Source organism: Myxocyprinus asiaticus, chromosome 32, assembly GCF_019703515.2.
Source record: "Myxocyprinus asiaticus isolate MX2 ecotype Aquarium Trade chromosome 32, UBuf_Myxa_2, whole genome shotgun sequence".
Lineage (NCBI taxonomy): Eukaryota > Metazoa > Chordata > Actinopteri > Cypriniformes > Catostomidae > Myxocyprinus > Myxocyprinus asiaticus.
Genome location: NC_059375.1, coordinates 29,745,462 through 29,763,239, shown reverse-complemented (window position 1 = coordinate 29,763,239; position 17,778 = coordinate 29,745,462). Strand labels below are relative to the sequence as shown.

Genomic DNA, 17,778 nt, shown 5'->3' with positions numbered 1-17,778 from the left:
CATATAGGTCACTGAGCATATTAACCTCTCTCACAATCCACTCTGACCAGCAGAAAGGGACTTATTCATACGGAATTTTGGGTTCAGCCATTTGCTCGAGGCAGCATTTAAATAAATGTCCGAATTAAACACTCTGGACACTTTTGTCCATACCGCGTGCAAATGCAAGATAACGGGGTGTGACATAACTTCTCCGGTTAGTTTAATAGAAAGGCTTTGCAATATCAAAATAGGGGCAAGAACTTCCTGTTCAGTACAAAACCAAGGAGGGGCTCTCTCAGGTGGAAGCGACCAATGAGCCAGATGTTTGAGACCGAATGCATAATAATAAAACAAAATCTTGGGTAGGCCTAGCCCACCTTTGTCAATCAGCCTATGTAACTTATTGAAATGTAATCTGGGATGCTTATCATTCCAAATGAAGGACTTCGCTATGCTATCAAATTGCTTGAAATAAGAGAGGGGGACATCTACAGGGAGAGACTGTAGCAGGTAGTTGAATTTTGGAATACAATTCATTTTAATAACATTAACCTTCCCAAGCATAGATAAATGTAATGAAGCCCACCTGCCCACATCGCTTGAAAACCTTTTAATTAAGCAGTCAAAATTAACTCTTAACTAAATCACACAAATTTGCTGGGAATAAAATGCCCAAATATTTATTGCCCTGTTTGGGCCACTGGAAGGCATTGGGCTATCAGACTACATTCGGCGCTTCAGCTCTGCCTCGGTACCTTTAATATTCCCTTCCAGTTCCACGAGTTCTCATGCTTTGGATTTTTTTGGTGAATGAGGTATACTGTATGATCTGATCCCTAAGAACTGCCTTAAGTGCCTCCCAAGCCACGCTCACAGAGGATACTGAGGACAAATTGGTCTCCATATAAACATTGATTTCGGCCATTAACATTTGTTGGAATTCAGGATTTTGCAAAAGGGATACATTAAAGTGGCAACTATATGATTTTTTTTGTCCGTATGTGGCTAAATTCAGCAGGGCATGATCTGAGACTAAGATGTTTCCAATTAAGCAATCAACAACGGATGAAATAAAAAAAATCTATTCTAGAATAAATCTTATGGACTGGTGAAAAAAATTTATAGACCCTACTAGATGTGTTCAAAAGTCTCCAAATATCTGTAAGACCAAGATTTTTATACATCCTGTGAAGCATCAATGTTGCTCTAGGGGGCTTACACACTTTTGCTTCACTATGATCTAGGAATGAGTCCATCAAAAGATTAAAGTCTCCTCCCAATATTATATCATGAGGGGTGCCAGCGGCTTACAACATCCCTTCAAGATCTATAAAAAAAAAGCCCTGATCATCAGCGTTAGGTGCGTAAATATTAGCCAAAATCAACCTTTGCCCCTTATTTTCTGCTAAAACGATGAGTCTTCCTAATTTAACATTAGTCTGTTTGAGACATTTGAATTGTAGATGCTTACTTATCAATGTAATGTCTCCCTTACTCTTACTTGAGCCAGCACTAAAGAAAACATGTCCATCCCATATCTTCCTAAATTTTTCAGCTTCCTGTGGGGAAAGATGCATTTCTTGAAGAAACACAATATGGTTCTTACGTTTAAGAAAATAAATAACTTTCCTTCTTTTTATGGGGTGCCCCAACCCATTCACATTCCACGTGGATAGAGACAGTCCACTCATATTAACATTTGACATAGAAAAAATAGATTGTGTGTCAAAAATAAAATTATAACCACATTCCAACATTAGTGCAACATTCAAACCCCAAACTCCCCCCCCTCCCCTGAACAAATAACACAGAAAAAAGAAAAACGTGCACCTTAACCCCGCACACGAAAGCGCCAACTGGCGTTCATCCCTCTAAACTCAAACAGCCCATGTACGCCTATGAGAGCCCCCGCGACAACTCTGCCATTGGATTGCTCAAGTCTGGTGCTTCTATACAAATTTTGTGAGACAGAATTACACAACAGAAAATAATCTATTAAAAAAAAACTCTAGCCAACAGGAGGCATAAGCACAAAGAACGTGTAGATTCATCCACATAACTGTCCCGAAGGTGTGTATAAAACACTCCATAAAACAAACTCCAGCCGCTAGGCAGAACCAGCACAAAAAGAGACAAAAAAGGCGTTCAGTTTCCTCAGATAGTCAAGTGAATGTTAAGTGAGTCAGGCCCACTCGGCTGTTACATGAGTGCAACAAATGCCCTAATCACTCCAATGTTTTGCAAGAAATATTCCACAAATCGAACTCCAGTCATTAGGAGGCATAAGCACAAAGAACGTGCAGATTCATCCACAAACTGTCCCAAAGGAGTGTTATCCCACAAAACATACTCCAGCCGCTAGGTGGAACCAGCACAAAAAGAAACAAAAAAGGCACTCAGTTTCCTTGGACTGTCAAGTGAATGTTTTTCTGGCCCACTCGGCTGCATAGAGAGTTTCACACAATGACTTACTCATTCCATTGACTTGCTGTGGGCATGTAAATATTTTGCAGCCATCCTTAGTATCTATTCTCAATTTGGCTGGGAACATCAGTTCAAAAGCGACCTTCTGCTGATGTAAGAGTTTCTTGCATTCCTTGAATTGATCATGTTTCTCTCTTGTCGAATTTGCAAGTCTGGGAACAAGAAAATGCTGTGGTTCTTCCAAAAAAGCCTCCCTTTACTCCTCATCTTGCGAAACACGAGATCTTTATCGGCTGATCTCAGAAATTTGGCCAGAATTGATCGGGGCCTGTCTCCTTCCGCGGATCTCTGAGCCGGAACTCTGTGAGCTCACTCGATTTCCAGCTTATGGCATGTTATGTCGAGCAGACTCGGGAAGAGCCTGTCTAGGAATTTCACCATATCTCGGCCTTCTTCATTCTCAGGAATTCCGACAATTCGGACGTTGTTTCACCGGTTACGATTCTCAAGGTCTTCCAACTTTTCCCAGATGCACTCCAAATCTGTCTTGGTCGCTAGAAGATTAGCAGCTAATTCCCTCTCCGATGACTCCAGATAATTGATCCGTTTCTCAACATCTGCCGTTCTTGTATCCATCTCAGTGAATTTCGTCTCCTTGGCAGTGATCGATCGACGTATTACAGCAAGATCCTCCAAGTCAGCAACGACCTTCATCAGCACTGCCGACATGTTCAACAGTTGACGCTGAATCTTTCACCTCACTGGCCAAATTGAGTCCTGGGTTTTCGGCCTACTGCTCAGGGGCTTCAGCTTGAGCACGTAAGTGTCTTTTAATGTCCCAGAGCCTGAGGATTTTGAATTCTTTGACATTGTCTTCCTAGAACTGTTAAGAATCAGAGTGTATCGAATCTCACCATACTTTTATGACATAAAAAGTATTAAAACTAGCAAAGTACACAGAGCTCGCCGTTCACACGTCCGACCCTCGCATGGTGCCACGCGACTCCCCTGTGGCGGTGTCTTGTATAGGGAGGTGGGGCTCCCATATCACTGCTGTGATTGGTCTGTCAGCTGACAGATGTGGTGTCATTGCTTCCTGTATAAGATATGCCTGAGTCTAATTCCCATAGTGAAATACCTCATTCCTCTTATCAGAGAACCGGGGTTACGTGAGTAACCTATAGTTCTGTGAATTCTTCATCTCTATCAGATCTGTTGTTTCATCCCATTAGCTGAACTGCTTGTCCTCTGATCCATCTGTAATGTGCAATTAGTGTTTCAATTTGTCTGCCTATGCATTCGCTCTTCCCTCTTGGCCATTCAAGAATGAATTCTAATGGCACATGTCGGCACGCTAAGTGAGAGAAGCTTCAAGGTAAACGTGATCACAAACTGCATAATTGGGCGGAAATATTGTTCAAAGAAAAAGTGGCCTTGACATCTCGCAAACACCTTAATGCTCCTGATTTCTTTTCACTTTGCTTGATATGTAGTGCACATTTTCATACTGTATTTTATAATATGTTACTTGCTTCTGTTGGAGAAAACCATTTTCCTGTGACATTTATTGGTACACAGCAGTGTGCATTTCCTGTGTGATTACAAAAATGGCATGTTATGTTTGTCCTTCAGACCAGAGGCTTAAAGTGATCATAATATCTTATTCCACTCTCAGAAAATGGGACGCATTGACACTGTCTGTCTATGGTCTTTATGACAGGCCTAGACTTACTGATATAACTTCAGTTATGCTCCGTCTGATGGAAAATGAATTAAAAGCTCTCTGGCAAATATAGGTGGTACTACTCTGAAAATCTGTCCAACTGAGTAAACCTTTTTGTCACCAAAATGTATCTCTCCATCGAAGTGATAGTTACTTAGCTTTTCAGCTGCTCCGCTATAAGCCCCGGCCTGTGTCAGGACAATTTTAAAGATCTATTTCTTCTTGGTATTTGTTTTTTGCAAAGTGTTTTTTTTTCTTCAAGGTGCTTTGTCTATGTTGGAGCATGCCTGGATGAGTTTGACTCACATTCATGAAAGTGTGTGTTTTTGCGGAGAGCTTATGTGTGTGTGTCGACCCCTTTATTGAAGCAGTCTGATAAATTTGCTCTTAAATCTAGGTGGGCTGACGGTCGTTTGTTTAGAGAATGGTTTGCATCTTGTCCTTGCCGCACTGCCGGAGATCAGCTATTTGACTTGTCTGTCTCTCTCTCTCTCTCTCTCTCTCTCTCTCTCTCTCTCTCTCTCTCTCTCTCTCCCTCTCTCTCCCTCTCCCTCTATTCAGTTGTCTTTCAGCATGTCTACATTGGCATGCAGTTCTGTATATTTAAGTCCACGTGAAACTGGGTTTGCATTTCACAACCTATTTTATTTCTGTAATTTTAATTATTTTTGATTTAAATAGGATGTTCATCAAGAAAACATGTCTTTATATTATCCATCAGGATTTGATTGTGAAATTGTCTCTATATGACAGGTGATTGGAGGAGGGAGGTATAACAATAAAAGTGCTTGGTGATTTTCGACTCAATCGGTCAATCGAAAAGGAAAGACGTTTCTGAGGCGGAGCAAGTTATTACATTTTCATGAAAGATTGCAAAGACAAAAAACAATGTATCTGGAAAAACACAGTAAACCTGATGAATTGCTTACATTAAGACCTGGAACATATATTAATAGGGGTGTAATGATTCACTCATCTCACGATTCGGTTCACGATACTGAACTCATCGTTCGGTTCAGTTCACAATTCTTTAAACTAAGCCTGAATCAAGTAAAGTTAAGCTTGAAAGTTTTATTATTATTATTATTATTATTATTATTATTATTATTACTTTAAAGACAAATGCAAAACAATTCCTTTCCTAAAGTTCTGTTCTTAAAAGTGCTAAATAATCCATCAAATATGTACTGGGACTAAAAATCAGCCCAAAACAGGACAATGGACACCAAATGGACATATTAGTAGGGCTGGGCAATACAGCTAAAAAATGTATCACAGTATAATGTTTCATATCATTCGGTATTGATAATTATTGTTACATTTTAATAACCTTTTTTAAACAAAGACCAGTAGAAAAAAGGTTTGAATTTCACCACTGTATTTTTTTTAATTTACCCACTCTATTAAGGCAAACAAAAAAATAATTGTAGTTTTAACAGTCAAAAAAAAAAAAATGTAAACATATATCTTCTTTCTTAGATCTTATATGAAGATTAAATAAATAAGTGTTATATCATTGTATCGTTTGGAGGATTTCTCATAAGGCATTGTTTCCGAGTACCTCTCGTGGACTGCTTGTGGATTGTTTGTTGAGGTGAGGTAGATGTAGGTCGTGGTGGACGACAAGCTGCATATTCCAAAGGGTGGAAGCAAAGCTTACACACAACGGTGTTCTGATGTTGGTCAGACATAAAGAAACCAAAAAACTGCCACACTGGCAAGCTGACATGTCCTTTTCATTCACAATCTCCTCATCGCCTGCAGGCATGGCACTCATTTTCGCATGTGTTCGTGTGTTCTGATGTCACTTGGCGATTGCGCAACCGAACCCCACAGCAATGCAACTTGTTATTGGCTGTTTGCTTGTCACTCGTAGCACGCTCCTTTATCAAGCCATATGATAGGCTGTTTATGATCCAGGGACGGAGCATGCTTGAGGGTTGTTCATGCAACCAAACTTCATGTCTATTTACATTTTAATGCATTTAAGTGAAACTATCGAGCGTTATATCAAACATATTTTATATCGTTATCGATAAAGATGTACCGTCAATAAATACCGATACCGTTTTATCGCCCAGCCCTACATATTAGCTAATAATTCTGCTTACTGAAAATAAGGAATTATGTTAAATACATATGCTGCTTGCACTTTGTCACTGATTATGTATACTACCGGTCAAAAATTTTGAAACATTTGACTGAAATGCTTCTCATGATCTTAAAAATCTTTTGAGCCGAAGGCGTATGCTTAAATGTTTGAAATTAGTTTTGTAGACAAAATATAATTGTGCCACCATATACATTTATTTCATTATAATACTAAAATTTAATAAAAAATAAATAAATAAAATAATAATAAATAATAAAATAAAATAAAATAATAAAGAAAAGCAGCCAATAAGTGCCTAACATAGATGGGAACTCAAAAGGTAACTACTTTGAAGATGCTAAAATATAACACAGTTTTGATTTATTTTGGATTTTGTTTAATCACAACATAATTCTCATAGTTCCATTTATGTTATTCCATAGTTTTGATGGCTGTACTATTATTCTAAAATGTGAAAAAAAAAAAAAAAAAAAAACCAATTATAATAAAGAATGAGTGTTTCAAAATTTTTGACCGGTAGTGTACATTTAAAATATTTTAAATTAAAATTGAATTTTTCTAAAATAATATTGTACCCGATTACATCTAAATTTTCTTTTTAAAAATAGATATTTAATGGAAGTGCATGCTTATCCAGTTAAATAATAATAATTTACTGATCAAAAATCAAATCAGACGTGATATATGACATTAGGATTGTATTCCCCCATAGCATTATTATACATAATATTTAGCATTATATATATTATATTAATATGGCATTATTAAACCTCTGTAAACTTTAATTTCCTCTCACTCAGTCAGAGCAGATCACTCTCGCACTTCAAACAGACATTGATACCTCACGCTGAAAAGCGCATCTCTCTCCCGCTCCTGGTGCTCCCTGTATTACATTTGCTTATGGTTTCAGTTTCAGTTTCTGCAGTTTCATCCAGACTCATCGTACAACACCAGTGGCTGCTTGTGTGCAACTGCTAGAGCTGTTAGAGCTCTTGTGTGCAATGAAGAGATTTCCTTTTGTAAGCCTGTGTTACGTAGGCATTAGGACATCACACATATTGGTTGGAAACAGACGCTAAAATAATAAAAAAAAGTATTAAAAAATAAATGGCCTATGTCCATGATGCGCATGGTCATGTTTTTTAACAGCTATGTATCATTTAACGATAAACTTGTTACACCCCTGTACATACTGTATTATATTAATGTAATAGGTTCATTTTACATTGACTTTAAAAGCAATGAGACTGTATCTGCTAGCTGCCCTGCCAGTAAGGTCACTTTTGGTCTTTTTTCTATGATTATCACATCAGGGGGCGCCAATCTATTTGCTTCTGTGAATATGTGACTAGTGAGAATTTGAATCAGCAGGGGTGCTTTTTTTCTTTCCAGAGACGACGTCTCATCTGTATTCAAATCCTAACACACCTAGACATCTCCTCACCCTTAAAACAGTGATTTGAATCAAATGGAATGGTGCTATTGAGGTTAAGCCAACTCCTGCAGTTCAGGATCCATAAACTGCTAGCATAAAGACTAGCAATGTGCTTTTTCACTGTTAGTGCTGCCATTGCCAGACCCTGAACACACTTTATGTAATGCTTTGGTCTAAAGAAGTGGTTTAAGATCCTAAGAGATGTGATCAAACTGAAAGAGACTAAAATGCATGGCTCTGATGTGCTGTTTAGTGAGAGCGATTAATGTTAAGTCTTTGGAAGTAACTCTCTGTTGGTATTTAAGAACAAATGACAAAATCTAATGCATGATATGCCATGTGTGAGTCTGACAATTTATTTGAGCAGTTGTACCTGTTTTGCATTTTTTATTTTGTCCAAATCAATCTCTCTTTAATGGCTCTGCCTCTCTCTGTTCTCCCTCTTTGCAGCTCAAAACTGCTCTGGTTTGCGTACATGTGGTCAGTGTTTGGAACAGCCTGACTGTGGCTGGTGTGGGGACCCCAGTAACACAGGCCGAGGACAGTGTATGGAGGGCTCGTATCGTGGACCCATGAAGAGCACGTCCAAACACAGCCAAGACATGGTGCTGGAGGCAGGACTCTGCCCAAAAGAACGAGGCTTTGAGTGGGCCTTCATCCAATGTCCTGGTGAGAACTACCCATGTACACACAACACACTCTCTTAAAGGGTTAGTTCACACAAAAAAGAAAATTCTCTCATCATTTACTCACCCTCATGCCATCCCAGGTGTGTATTCCTTTTTTTCTTCAGCAGAACACATTTGAAGAAAAATAGAAAAAAAATATCTTATTTGGTCCTTAAAATGCAAGTGGAAGATGATATGACCTGAAGCTCTTTTTGAAGCTCCAAAGAAAACAGACAGTCAGCATAAACGTCATCCATACGAATCCACTGGTTAAATTAATGTCTTCTAAAGCAAAACAATCACTTTTTTGGCGAAACAGATCAATATTCAAGTACTTTTTAACTATAAATCATTGCTTCCGGTCAGCAGCAGTACACGCTTGTGATGTAATCACGTTGGCATGTTCATGCGAGAACAGACGTATGTGCGAAAACACACCCGGAAGAGCGGTGCTGTTTACAACTGAGTAAGAGGAACGCTGTACAGAAGCTCCATTGGCTTTGGCTTAGATCTGTATTTGTATCTGTATGTTTACTCACAATTGTGCATTTCTGTGCTCATCCTGGATGTCTCAACCGAGAGAAAAATGTGAGATTACGTCCGAACATACCAACGCGAATACGTCACACAAGTCCACGTGAGCTCCACCCTCTCGTGAATGCGTATACTGCTGCTGACCGGAAGCAATTCATTTATAGTTAAAAAGTGCTTAAATATTGCTATTTTTCACACCAAAAGTGATCGTTTTGCATTAGAAGACATTAATTTAACCAGTGGAGTCAAATGAATGACGTTTATGCTGACTGTCTGTGCTTTTTGGAGCTTCAAAGGTCAAATCACCATTCACTTGCATTTTAAGGACCATACTGAGCTAAGATATTTTTTCTATTTTTCTTCAAATGTGCTCTGTTGAAGAAAGAAAGTCATATACATCTGGGATAGCATGTGTGAGTAAATGATGAAAGAATTTTCATTTTTGGGGAACTATCCTTTTAAGTACATTTGCATGCACAGTAGGTACAGGATGTTTTTATGGACAGTGGTTTTGTACACTAGTGGCACCAAACGAAATTTCAGTCTTTTTTATTGATTGTCCCGATTGGCTTAACCAATGGTTAAGCCTGCGATTAGACAATCACAGACGAATGGAGGTTTAAAAATATATTTTTATAATTCTGTGTGGTGGGGCTAATGGCTCAGAAATTATACACGTCACCTTTAAAGGTATACTCAGTAATTTTTGTGTTTGTCTCCTTGGACTTGGACACTGACACCTAGGGGCTTGGATACAGCGTAATTCAAATGCAATAGTTTTAAGTTACAAATGCTTCTGTAGAAATTAACTATACACTGTCAGCAATGATTAATTAATCCATGACTAAAAGTGTCCAATAACAGGGTGGTTACTTAGATGAAGTGAGTAGTATTTGTCTGGTCAGGTGATCCTAACAAGGCAGACTCCATGAGTGGACCCTCTCCATGTAGAATGAAACTTTTTATACGGTTACTGATATGAGTGGAGTCTTCATCTCACCTGAGTGATCATGAATTTATACATATTATTTAATATCACAATTCATTTCTTTTAGGACAGTGGTTCTCAAACCAGTCCTGGAGGCTGTCTAGTGCTGCATATTTTGCATTTCACCCTTTTCTGACACACCCAGTTTAAGGGTGGGTCTCAATCAGCTCCCTATGTCATGAATCAGTATATCGTGAACATAAATTCGGGCACTGGTATGGGTGTTTATACACTGAACATTGGAGACTTATTACTAAATTACTGAGTTCGGAATTGCATACTACCATACTACTCATACTATTTTTGCCATAGACACATATGGCAGAAGTAGAAGGAGTAGTATGGGTAGGAAGCCATTCCGAACTCAGCCAATTACTTGCGACAAGATAACGAGCTCAGCACTGAAGCACAGCTGTTGTTAATCGGCACAGTCGCTGTATAAATACACTGTGGTTCATTTACTTTGAAGATATTCTAATGTACAGTGTTATTATGAAAGATAAATGACATTAAAGAAATAAAAATATACAGGAGTGTTTATTACTTTTAACAACCCTAATATTTATAAGATTGTTTCCCTTTCATTGTAATGGATGAAAGACATGACAAACAACATCTCTTTTAAAGACAGAACTAGGCTTTGACTTCATAGTTTTATACTTGTGCTCATCTTCCAATGACTTGAGAGACTTCAGAAGACATGATGAAGTTTCTGGTAAGGGAACATAGTGAGCAACGATACTCTCTGGTTTTTACAGTGCACTGTGTGATATTTATATATATATATATATATATATATATATATTAGGGATGGAACGTTTTAGTACCCTGGAACAATTTTGCTATTGAGACAGCCCTTAAAATGGCCGACTTTCTGATCAGTGCCCTGACTACTGAACAAGGGAGCTGATTTAGATGCACCCTATGGGTGCTTCTCATTTGTAAAATTGTGCATCCTCGTTTCCTTTCCTTTCTTCACTTCCTAGCTCCACCCTCTTAAGAAATGAGGAAAGGAAACGAGGACGGAGGAATCAAAGCAAGACGGATGTCCTGCTCACACGTGCGTCACCTCAGAGCGTGTTTTAGCACAGCTGCAGTACCTCGGACCGCTTGCTGTTATGTTATTGACAATAATTAATAAATTCATAATAAATCCAAATAATTCAAGATGTCCTGTTGAAGTGTGTGTCAGTTATGGTTTATTTAAACTGCAAAGGTGATATATGAATTAAAACTACTGTGTCAGATGTAAAGGGGGAGGATACGTGCGTGCATCTGGTGCTTCGACCAAATAGTCTTCCGCATAGGATGCTCCTGTGTTTCCAAGCTCAAGCATCCTTGGTAAGCTTCCTCTGTCCTTGCCTCCTCGCAGTGCATTTAGAGAAATGATACATCCTTCATGATGGCGGACTTCGATTGGTTTCCAGGTCACAGGCTTGAGGACGGAGGAGCGAGGAAACGAGGATGCACAATTTAGGAAATGAGAAGCACCCTATGTCTTGGAATGCCACTAATGAGCTGATAAGTTGAATCAGGTGTGTTTATGTTGAGGGGCTTCAGGACAGGTTTGAGAACCACGGCTTTAGGAGTGAAACTTTTTAGTGAGAAAAATTTTACTGAGTACACCTATAAAGACCTTTTATTTTTTGTCAAATGAAACCCAAAATTTTGTGACTTTCAGTTTATATAACACATTAATTAAAGTTATTCCTTACCTTACAAATTGTATTGCACAAATATTTGTGAAAAAATAAAAATACATTTCACCTGATGTATTGCTGATATTTCGCAGCATGCCAGTGCAACGGCCACAGCACTTGTGTGAACGGCAGCGTGTGCGAGCAGTGCCGTAACCTCACCACTGGCCCTCACTGTGACACATGCTTGCCTGGTTACCATGGAGACCCAACCAATGGCGGAAAGTGCCAAGGTGAGAATATTTGCACCTGCTAGTGGCATTTTGATACTCCACTATGCTTGGTAATAGAGCAAAGAACACATACTAAAATAAAAACACACTATCCCACACGTGATTATCACACACTGAAAGTGTTTGGTGTTAAGGTCATACAGGTGAGTGCACTGCCAGAGGGGAAAAGTAAGCTCACAAACATGCACTTAATTTGTTTTTCTTCTTTTGGCCTGGAGATGTCAGTTTACAGCACAGCACTGTGATCCTGTGTGAAAAGGGATATGCTGTCATACCCCATTATGCTCACAGTTATGAGACAACACTCCCACCAAAGGGCTTAACTCTAAGAAGTAGTGATCACAAAACATGTGATATTTCAGAAGATATGTTGCAACTGACTGAAATGAAGCTAAAAAATGTGTCTTTAAAGGAACCTTCCATGTACAAACCAAATTGTCTTTGTTTTATTTGCAAGCTGTTTTAGTATGAAAATGGATTTGTGTTCCTGGGTTTTTATAAAATTTTGCCCAAGGCCTCTTTTCCTTTAATACTTTTTTCTTTTAGAACGGATGACTTTGTCAGTTCTGAAACTGTGCTAGAAACGCTAGACACTATTATATTTCCTATATTGTTGACATCATTCCCCTCAAGAGCCTACTAGCTTACAAAAAGTGTTCTTGCTCACAACAGTGTGAACCTTTGAAATACGACCTACAGGAACGGGAAGTAAAATGCTGTGGGAGAAGACACATTTTCAGGTGGAATTGAAATGGTCCTATACATGTTGCTATGTATAGTAGCTCGGCAGACAAAAGCCTGACAGAGCCCTGATGGTCCCCAGTGGTGTAAGCTCAGCATGAAGAGTGTGTGTGTCGCTGCTCAGAAATGGATTTCAGTACAGATAAAAATGCTTTGGCACTTAAAGCCAGTATTTTTCATAAGTGCCAGAATAATTCTGAACACATAGGCACCTGGTTTGTAAAGTTTCAAAACTGAAGTTCGTTCCTCAGTGGTTTCACAGACTCTGAATTTGGACCACACTCTGTCATGTCCCACAATCATGTAAGAGAACATACAAACATGCATATTATTATTAATGATGTTAATTACCTTCTTAAAGGGCTCACAAAATGAGGACTCAAATCTTGCTTTTAAAATTAGAGTTCATTGTAATACGAATACATACTGAAACTTGTAAAAGTCAAAGCGCTTTATTGCTATTGCAGCTTGTAATTGCAGCAGAGCCTGTTTAATTCTAAGGGTCACAGAGAGGCTAAAAAATGGTTTTGTTTTTGGTGCTAAAAACATTATAAATGGGCCTTGGTAGCTCAGCGAGTACTGACGCAGACTACCAACCCTGGAGTCGCGAGTTCAAATCCAGGGTGTGCTGAGTGACTCCAGCCAGGTCTCCTAAGCAAACAATTGGCCCGGTTGCTAGGGAGGGTAGAGTCACATGGGGTAACCATGTAGATTCTTTTTTTCAAATGTTCATATCAACAGAGAATGAAATGGAAAATAGAGAGTATTCCTTGACCTCTGTGGTTAAGGTCTTAGAGTTCATGAGCAGCATATTGGTAATGCATTAATGCACCTATTAATTCGATTTTCATCATTGATGTTGTGGCCTGGGGACTGTAACCTGAAGTGTTCATTTCAAGTAATTCTGCCAAACTCACTTCTGAGAGAACAGAACTTGAGAACAGAGAAAAGCCACCTCTTAAGTTGATCTTGCTGTTTATCAACTTGTTTGGTCTGAGGTTTCGATCAGACAGATCTACTTGGCAGTGATGTTACAGTAGAGAATGTTTTGGTTTTGGAAGTTTAGTTGAGTCAAATGTAGTTTTACTTGTTCTAATGTAGCAGTAGTTAAATTGAAGATCACATTCCGTTCTAATGAGATCAAGCCATTTCGTTAAAGTGCAGCATGTGCATTTTTCATTTATTTAAATAATATTTAAGCTGCTGTGTTCTTACTCTTCAGTCTCCATTTCTTACATTTTGCTTCTCTCTCTCTCTCTCCCCTTTCTCTCAATATTATATTTCTTGTCTCCTATTTCTGCCTCATTCTCACTCTCTTTTTCTTTTCTAGCCTGTAAATGTAATGGCCATGCCAACTTGTGCCAGGTGCTGACAGGCAAATGCTTTTGCACCACCAAGGGAATCAAAGGTGACCAGTGCCAACTGTAAGTATCTCTGCCACTTACACACAGACATTTGTTTTTGAGTTCAATTCAATTCAAAGTGCTTTATTGGCATGACAACAAAGTTTTATATTGTCAAAGCAATTACATTGAAAAACAGAACAAGGATAACAGAAACTGAACAAGGAATAGAACATGATAATTGTAATAACTATAAAAAAAAAAAAAAATGTCTAATGATAAACAATGCAACGTTAATGCAACATTAAACAGCTCTCTTCTTTCATGTGGGTTCCATTGATTTCTGTTGTTTTTTTTAGCTAAGCTATTGATATTTTTTATCCACTAACCATACTCCTACCCATAAACCCAACACTCACAGAAGTCCTTTTGTAGTTTTAGATTTTAATTAAAACATTTAGCATGTTTATTTATCAGTTTTCCTTTTGCTGTCCCATTTGGTCACTACAATGTAGACAAAACCTGACACACACATACACAAGCCTTTACCCATCCAAATTCTCATTTAGTCCATTTATTTTAACTGTGATGTGTCCTCACACCTTTGGCTAAAGCTGACCCACAATCTCACTCAGTGCTGATGCAGCGTATTGTGTGTGCTTGCATGCACAGTTTAATAGCACTAATGGAGGTGAAGGTGAGGTGTGGGAGTGTGCTGGCATGTGTCGTTGACTAAATTCCCCTTTGAGAATAATGAAACACAAGTGCCTCACTCACAGTGTTCCTGCATTGTTATACGTATATGGAGAAATTTTAAAGAGTGGGTTGACCAGTCATGCTTATTTAGGAGACGTGGGTGTGAACTGAATTCACCACTCAGATTCTTCAGTCATAGAAACAGTGGCTGGTGAGCAGCTTGAAATCCAGGCTGTGATGTTGCTCTGCATTCATGGCTACAGCAGAGGATGTTAATGCCTTTGCTTGTATGATTTTAGGACAACGCTAGATGATAGCTGCTTTGTTCTGGGTTGTTCCGGCATATGAAAATATGTGCAGCCTATAGAAGGTCTCACTTGATCTCTTAACAGTTTTATATGGCAGGAAACAAGAAACAATGGCCTCTGTCTCTGCAGGTCTCTTCTCATATCGTATTTTTTGGCTCTGTACTACATTACATTTTTGTCATCAACACGAGTATGAGACACTTAGTACTATCAGTAGATGTTTACAACAATACTATGGTTAGGTAATGATGCAGTAGTAGAAGGCGTCAAATAACCTAACACACACAGAATGGCACATTTGTCTGCTGCTGTTGAATTGCAAAAGATGCAAAGAATGTGAATTGCTTGCCAAAGTCAATATGAAAGAAATACACTCACTGGCCATTTATTAGGTACACTTTTACACTAGGGCTGGGCGATATGGCAAAAAAGTTAAATCTAAATTTGTATCAATCTTATGGACGATTCACGATTCGATTTTTTTCCACTTTTTAATGTTCTCCAGCATGATTCAAAATGCATGTTCTTTATTAGAATGCAAGGCAACCTGGTTAGAGAAATCCAAGTTCTTTTCATTATAGGAAACAAAGGTGTGCAAGAAAAATACAAGTGCACCAAATGCACCACAGGGGGATGTTGTCAACATAGAGTAAATGTAAAATAAATTCAAATCTATTACATCCATATGTTCAGAAATAATAGAATAAAATGAGAAAACTGCAAAATACTTCTTAGCCAGTGTAGGTATTAATTTTATCTAAACCAAGTCTTTTTAGAAAGTTATCTAGAAATCAATATCTAAAAATTATAAATTATTCTAGAAAGTACTCATTGTATATCAAACCATTTGTGTGTATATTTATAAACCCCTGCAGATAGAGACACACCCTCTAGCGATTCATGCTGAGCAGCGCAGCAATATGAAATAATTTATCCTGGCAAAGTTTGTCAAAATTATCGCTTGCCAGATGTTGGCTATAGCTGCAGTACACTTGAAACATGTCACAGAACAAAGCAATAATAAGCCATCTGTCTGAACCATCATGGTAGAAGGAGTGGTGGATATTTGATTTTCCTGTAAATAGGCTATCCATATGATTTGAAATGAAGGCCCCGTAACTTTCATGTAACTAACGCTTTTTAATGTGTAAAAAGAAAAGAAAGGAGACTGTTCATCAGCATGCACACACCGAGGCTAGTTATGGTCTTAAGCCAGTGTATACATGCATGATCGTACTGGGAATATTACCACTGTCTTTTATATCAGTCTCTGTGTTATTAACCTGTCACGTTCATTTGAAGTGCGCCACACGTGCAGCTGATCAGATCGGGAGCGGCATTAAGCCAAGTGCAGTGAATTATTTTTCTCTTCCTTATTCAGCCTTTGGTGGATTTACAACATATCTAACTATAGTGTTGGCAATGTTTTTATGCAAAATCTTGATACATTTTTTTTTTTTAAAAACCATCCATCCCTACTTTACACCTACTTATTCATGCGATTATCTAATCAGCCAAATGTGTGGCAGCAGTGCAATGCATAAAATCATGCCAATACGGGCTTGGAGCTCTGTACATTTGTAGTGAGCAGAATAGCATCCCAGAATGCACAACATGTCTAACCTGGAGGTGGATGGGCTACAGCAGCAGAAGACCATGCTGGGTTCCACTTTTGTCAGCCAAGAACAGAAAGCTGAGGCTGCAATGGGCCTACTATTTGTGTACCTCAGCAGAAGTCGAGATTCGTCAGACCAGGCGATGTTTTTCCAATCGTCTACCGTCCAGTTTTGGGGAGCCTCTGCCCACTGCAGTCTCAGTTTCCTGTTTTTAGCTGACAGTAGTGGTACCTGGAGGGGTCTTCTGCTGCTATAACCCATCTGCCTCAATTGTTAAACGTGTTGTGTGTTCACAAATGCTTTTCTGCATAGCACTGTTGTAAGGTGTGGTTATTTGGGTTACTGTCAGCTTGGACCAGTCTGGCGATTCTCCTCTGTCCTCTGTCATTAACAAGCCGTTTCACCCACAGACCTGCCACTCACTGGATGTTTTTTTGTCTTTCACACCATTCTCTATACACTTTAGAGACTGTTGTGTGTGAAAATATAAGGAGATCAGCAAATACAGAAATACTCAAACCAGCCCGTCTGGCACCAAAAATAATGCCATGGTCTAAATCACTGAGATCAAATTTTTTTCAAATTGCCCTTAATGCACTACCCTGGTGCCAACGTCAAACACCCCGCCCATTTCACAAGCAAGAGGGAAACTCAAGCTGAGGTATCAGACTCTGGAAATTAGCTAGCCCTCAAAATGAACACTGATTTGCACTCTGCCCTCAATTTCTTTTTAATTTTTCCCGAACCTGTGCGCTGGATACACAACAATATACTTAATCTTGTCTTCGTCTGGCAGATGGCGTCGATCTGACGTTGCACATTTTCATCAGTCCAAATATTCAGAAGAGCCCTGTTTTCAACTACTGACCAGTACTGTCGATTCTCCAGTCTCCGTTGATCTGTTAAAGTAAGCTGGTAGCTAGATATGAAAAATTAGGTAATGAGTATCTTTGTGCTGACACCTCTGACCTCACTGAGCGAAACTCCTCCTTTGACATCGACCCAACCTCAATCCCTAGTTGGCTTTCTTTAGCCCAAGCCCCAAGGAAACCCCAAGGAGGCAGTATGAAGCCCCAGAAGTGACAGTGGAAATGCAACTGGCTCTGGCATGCACTAGCATGACTTCATTTGCCCCGATAGTGAAAACGTGGCTATTAACTGTACATTAGACCCCCATTTTAAAGCTGACTTGAGTGCAATCCAAGGAAATGCACCCAGGTTCTGAAAACGACTTTCGCACCAAGCAAACATATCAATCATTGATATTAAATGGAGTC

The 17,778-nt window shown here is 38.9% G+C and overlaps 1 protein-coding gene across 1 annotated transcript in view; it reads left to right on the top strand.

Moving 5' to 3' along the window:
• Positions 1 to 17,778, top strand: part of LOC127423623 (attractin-like protein 1) — a 165,667-nt gene that overhangs the window by 54,502 nt on the left and 93,387 nt on the right. Inside the window, exons 18-20 of the mRNA XM_051668087.1 lie at positions 8,128 to 8,346; positions 11,660 to 11,797; positions 13,869 to 13,962. Coding sequence (XP_051524047.1) covers positions 8,128 to 8,346; positions 11,660 to 11,797; positions 13,869 to 13,962 — 451 coding nt within the window. The remainder of the gene's footprint in view (positions 1 to 8,127; positions 8,347 to 11,659; positions 11,798 to 13,868; positions 13,963 to 17,778) is intronic.